At 36.7% G+C, this 6,000-nt stretch overlaps 1 protein-coding gene across 8 annotated transcripts in view; it reads left to right on the forward strand.

Moving 5' to 3' along the window:
* The window catches only part of TMEM87A (transmembrane protein 87A), a 48,380-nt gene extending 44,456 nt beyond the window's left edge, over positions 1-3,924 (forward strand). For 6 of the 8 annotated variants that reach the window (XM_059704371.1, XM_059704382.1, XM_059704411.1 and 3 more), the window contains 3 exons: positions 54-109; positions 1,229-1,259; positions 2,691-3,924. In XM_059704371.1, the coding sequence (XP_059560354.1) occupies positions 54-109; positions 1,229-1,259; positions 2,691-2,732 (129 nt within the window). In that variant the 3' untranslated portion in view covers positions 2,733-3,924. The remainder of the gene's footprint in view (positions 1-53; positions 110-1,228; positions 1,260-2,690) is intronic. The other 2 variants (XM_059704392.1, XM_059704438.1) reach the window with 1 other exon arrangement.
* The last annotated feature ends 2,076 nt before the right edge of the window (positions 3,925-6,000 follow it).

A 6,000-nucleotide genomic window follows, 5' to 3' on the forward strand; every position in this document is an offset into this window, starting at 1 on the left:
CTTGTCTAAGATGTATTATTTTATGCTAACAACTGGTACTTGTATGTTCCCAGCAGGAAGATGATTTGAAGTGGGTAGAAGAAAACGTCCCTTCTTCTGTGACAGATGTGTAAGTTTTTGAATCATTACTAAAAGAATCCTATTTCACAGGTAGTACTGAGGGCCAGGGTACACTAATGAGAATGTTTGTAGTTAACTTTTCAAAAGAATAATTAAAAACATTAAAAAGATGTTTAAGAATAAAGATTAGGAATGATATACGTACAAACAAAAGTAATTGAGATTATTCAGTCAGATGACATTTTGTTTAGAAAGTTTAAGGTATAGATGTTTCCAAAATCAGTGGGATAATTCTTTTGGAATATTTTTTTCTTTTTTTACTTTTTCGTAAAGATTACCGTTTACATTCAGTATTATTTTGTACTAGTTTCAGGTGTACAGCACAGTGGTTAGACAATCATATACTTCACGGAGTGCTTCTCTCCGTATTTCTAGTACCCACGTGGCACTGTACATAGTTATTACAATATTATTGACTATATTCCCTGTGCTGTACTTTGTACTGTGACTATTTTTTAACTACCAATTTGTACTTCTTAATCTCTTCACCTTTTTCACCCATTCCCTCAACCTCCCTCCATCTGGCAACCATCAGTCTGTTCCTGTATCTATGAATCTGTTTCAATTTTGTTTGTTTATTTATTTTTGGAATTTTTGACTTCTTTTCCATAGCTATAATTTCATTTTTTTAAAACATTTGTTTATTTTTTAATGTATTTTTATTGATTTCAGAGAGGAAGGGAGAGGGCCGAGAGAGATAGAAACATCAGTGATGAAAGAGAATCATTGATCAGCTGCCTCTTGCACACTCTGCACTGGGGATTGAGCCTGCAACCCGGGCATGTACCCAGACTGGGAATCAAACTGTGACCTCCTGGTTCATAGGTCAGTGCTCAACCACTGAGCCACGCTGGCTGGGTATAGCTATAATTTTATTAAACATTGGTTCTATTACAATACAGAACGTGTTTTTGTTTTTTTAATACAATTTTAGTAATTTTGATTCTTGTTTTTTATTTGTTCTCCCCCAAATAGCCATTAATAAGATAGAAATATTATACACTTAACAAAAAAAATGCTTTATATTGCATTCATTATTCCATTGTCCCTTTTGAACCACATTTGGCTTTATTTTACATTATTCTATTTGGTGTTTTTCTCTCTGCAGAGCACTTCCAGCCCTTCTTGATTCAGACGAGGTTAGTAATCAAATCATGTGCAAAAAATATGGGTCTAGTGACTTTATAGGGAGTCATAAGTTCTTTGTTCAGGGAGATTTTATTTGACTCAGTAAGAATATCATTGAAAAGGATGAGAACAGAAATACTAACATTAGAACTCAAATATTCAGGAGGGTTTACTTTCTGTATATGTCCTCCTTTTCCAAAGTTTTATGGTCAGACTTGAGAATGTCTTTAATTTGGGTAGCAAATAACCATACTGTCCCACTTTCTACTTCCTTTGTCTTTAAGAAATTCAGTTTTAACCCTTAACATAATCTAGGAAAAAATAATACAAGGATTGAGAAAGGAATATCATAGACCAAAGCAACATATAAGTTATTTTAAGTTACCTATTATTCATTATTGTCTATGCAACTATCTCCTTCATATATTAAGGATTATAATTAGTACCTCTGATGTTTATTTTTTAAAATATGTTTTCATTAATTTCAGAAAGGAAGGGAGAGGGAGAGATAAAAACATCAATGATAAGAGAGAATCATTGATCAGCTGCCTCCTGCACGCTCCCTACAAGGGATGGAGCCTGCAACATGGGCATGTGCACTGACTGGGAATCGAACCGTGACCTCCTGGTTAATAGGTCCATGCTCAACTACTGAGCCATACCAGCCGGGCTTATGTTGATTTTTAATCTTAATATGCTTCCATACAGTTCATCTGAAAGGCTTCACAATAATTGCCTGAGTTAATGGGAACTAGTTCTGGACATGTTCTGAATATTGGGTTAGAGTCTTTTTGTTTCAGAAAGCCTCTTGAGCACACCAAAAAATTATGGTCAAGAACAAATAAAATGACCATCTTAACGAGTCTCAAATGCAAAGTGTTAACTGTATTTGCATTCTTAGGCAACAGATCTCTAGAGCTTTTTATCCATGTAATTTTAGTGATTATAATTTCTTTATAAGGATATACCATAGTTTGTACAATTCTGTATTTTTGAACCTTTAATTTTTTCTAGTATTTTATTATAATTTTGAGTGTTGCATTAGAAATTCTTGTGACTAAATCTTTGCCTGCATCCTGACTATTTCTAATTCAGTTAAATTCCTGAATTAGAGGAGGTACACATTTTTATTAAAGCTTAATCTTAAGTAAATTGTTGTTTTATCATCTTATTTGACTCTAAAACACGCAATTCTTTTTGATTTGTGGTTTGATGTACAGAGGCCTAGAGATTTTGATTTGGTTAATCTTGTGTGGGGCCTGGACATGTCTATCTTTCAAAATCTTCATAAATGATTAGGAATCATCTCTCCTAAGTATTTAATGAACATAAACAAGTACTTGCAGGAATGCCTGTGTGCATTATCTATATAGAAGATATTTGGAATGTAGGCCATTTAAATTAATGTATTTTGAACAAATCTTTTTATTTTTTTTCTCTAGGAACGAATGATCACACACTTTGAAAGATCCAAAATGGAGTAAAGAGTGGGAAGATGTGCAGTTGAAGATGCTAGTATCTGGGAAGAGATCATCTTCTGTCAATCCTCTGCACTGCTCCATGGATTAAAGGAGGCAATGACATCCTGATCTGTTCCTTGATCTTTGTGCTTTGGAGCTGGCGAGAGGTGTCAGGACTAGAACATCTTATTGAATGATGTTCATAGGATGAAAAAATTCTGCAAGTTTCTTATTATAACATTGATGCCCCATTCCCTCCCACACCCTCACATGGATGTTGATGCAACTTATGTGTGTTCTTCCTGAACCTTCTATGATGTTTAAATTGTTTAATCTGTCAAACTAAAAAGTTCAACATCTTTTAAAAAATGTGACATCACCACCATAACATGTAATCTCCAGGAGCAACTGCCTGCGATTTTTATTTATTTAGGGAGTTACATAGGTGATGGGGAAATTGTTAATTATCTTTCCATTTCCTGGGAAGCCAAGGTTACATCTTGAAGAGGTAGTTTTGAGGAAAAAAAGTCCTTATGACTTGAGCCATGGTTCTACCAGTAATTAAAAGAAAGAAAAAAAAGAGCGCGGGAGAGAAAGAAACTGTTACAGTGTAATTCAGATAATTTTAAAAAGCAAAATCAAGTGCAATTTTGTTTACAAATGGTATATATTAAAGATTTTTCTATTTCAGATGTACTTTAGAGAAAAATATTAGCTTAACTCTTTTGACATCTGCTATTGTGACACATCCCATTGCTGGCAATGTGGTGCACACTCCAGAACTTTTAACTACTGTTTTGTAAGCCTCAAGGCAACATTGCAGACTCCAGACATTGCTTTGTTTGCCTTCATTCACTGGGTGTTGCACTAGATGCAGAGAGGCACGCCATCTAAGTGCTTGTGAATGAGCACCCTGTTAAAAACTCTAATTCTTCAGAAGCAGGAGCTAATACAAAGGAAACAGGTCCTTCTGGTTTAAGTTTTGCTGCATGAAGTAGTATGGAGACCCTGGACTGCTGCTCATTCTTTGGGGTAAACGGTTCTTGTATCTGGTGTTGGTTTAGAGACTGTTTATGAGACATCACAAGGTGATGGGATTCATTTGAAGCACTCTATTTCTGTTCTAATGGTTTTGTCTACTTTTGCCTTCCAAGAGTTTTGTTCTACATAGAAAGTTCATGCCGTTTTTTAATATAAAAAATTTTAACAAAATTAATGTGTGTTTTCTGTGTCTTTTTTTTTTTTTACTTTATCTAAAACCCTTCTTTCTCCCAAACTCTCATGGGAATTTTCCTTCCATGATTTTTATTCTATATCGCCTTCCTATCTGTTGAAACCAATAACCACATTACCACAATCTTCACTAATTAATACTATAGTAAAAGTGTTTACATTTATGTAACATTTCTCTACAGCTGTTTGTGATGTGTGTGTGCGTGTTTTTAAAATATATTTTTACTGATTTCAGAGGAGGGAGAGGGGAGAGAGATAGAAACATCAGTGATGCCCTAGCTGGCTTGGCTCAGTGGATAGAGCGTCAGCCTGCGGACTGAAGGGTCCCGGGTTCGATTTCGGCCAAGGGCACATGCCTGGGTTGCGGGCTCGATCCCCAGTAGGGGGCGTGCAGGAGGCAGCCGATCAATGATTCTCTCTCATCGTTGATGTTTCTATCTCTCTCTCCTCTCTTCCTCTGTGAAATCAATAAAGAAATATATTTTTTTTAAAAAATCAGTGATGAGAGAGTCACTGATTGGCTGTCTCCTGCACGCCCCCTACTGGGGATCGAATCCGAAACCCCGGCATTTGCCCTTGACCAGAATTAAACCCGGGACCCTTCAGTCCACAGGCTGACATTCTATCCGCTGAGCCAAATTGGCTAGGGCTGTGTTTTTTTTGTGTGTGTGTTTTTAAAATCACTAAGGCAATACCTCTAAGGAACCATATGAGAAATTGAGTATATTCTTAGATTAACCCATTACAAAGGGCTGGTATAATTGTCATATGCTTCTGTTCTTCCATACTAAAACTTAGCAAGTGAATAATAGTCATAATAGGATAGTTGGTCAAATGTTTTTTGAGGCTGGTTAGATGCCGACTTGAGACCAAGAAAAAACCCCACAGAACTATTGTGTTAAGCAGTTTATAGATGTAGCCTGGGACCTGATAATTCTTTTTCTATGGCTGCTTATGTGATTGTATATAGTGTGTCATTTTTTAAAGAAGGGGTTCAGAAGGAATTTATAGTATTACACTGACCTGTTACCTTATAGTTTGCATTGTTTATTTTAGTCTTAGCCCTTGGTCCTGGAACTACAGGTATTATTAGGCTTCCAGTAGAGCAGCTGGCAATTCTAAATTTTCAAGGAGTTCAGTTTCTATGGTAAAAATCAGACAACATACGGTTTGTTTAGCATTTTTTTTCTCACTACTTGAAAATATTTGATTATCAGTAATAGCATTTGATAAAGATCAGACAGTATTCCTAATTTTACAATGAAGAAACTGAGATTGTGTAAAATTAAAATGACCAGGCCATCTTTAACTCATCATAGACTCACCCTTTTTTTCTTTTACCTTTTTGCTTTAAACCAGATGCTTAATTTTATGACATACCTGCTGTTTTCTTTGTTGTAAATTGCTAGATACTGGTCATTGCAGTGCTTCTCAAACTTTCAAGTGCATGGGCTCACCTTGGGAATCTATTAGACCACTGGGCGCCCCCTCCTCCATCCTGCCACTCTTCAGAGTTTCTGATTGAGTAGGGCGGGAATGAAGCCTGAGACTTTGCATTTCTAACAAGTTCCCAAATGCTGCCAGTCTAGGGACCACCCTTTGAGAACCACTTGCTTGGAACACCTTTAAAATGTAAGGGTAAGGCTGTGATTATAATGCTAATACTAAAACTATCATTTATTGAGTCAAGCATTACTAAGAGCTCACAGCGCTAGGCAGGTACATAAAGTCATCGTTTTGCACATTAAGGAAATTTAAGTCCTTGGGAGATTAAATTTTTTAAATGTCACAGCCCGTTTCCTAAATGGCAGATCTCCGTCCCAGGTCTGACGCTAAAGCCCGAATTCTATACTTCCTAATCCTGTACTTCCACCACCACACTGTACTTCCTAACACAGCTCTAAGATTCCATAATTTTCCCCCTTTTTAAGCCCATGGCTACTCCATAACGGAGGAGCTCTAGGCCTAGGGTGAAAGGGGAACCCCAGCATCGGTGCTTTCCTTGAAAGTGATTTAAGAGCGAGGGCGGAAGGGGCGGGCTCCGGCTGCGGAAGGGGTG

Source organism: Myotis daubentonii, chromosome 1 (assembly GCF_963259705.1).
Source record: "Myotis daubentonii chromosome 1, mMyoDau2.1, whole genome shotgun sequence".
Classification (NCBI taxonomy): Eukaryota; Metazoa; Chordata; class Mammalia; order Chiroptera; family Vespertilionidae; genus Myotis; species Myotis daubentonii.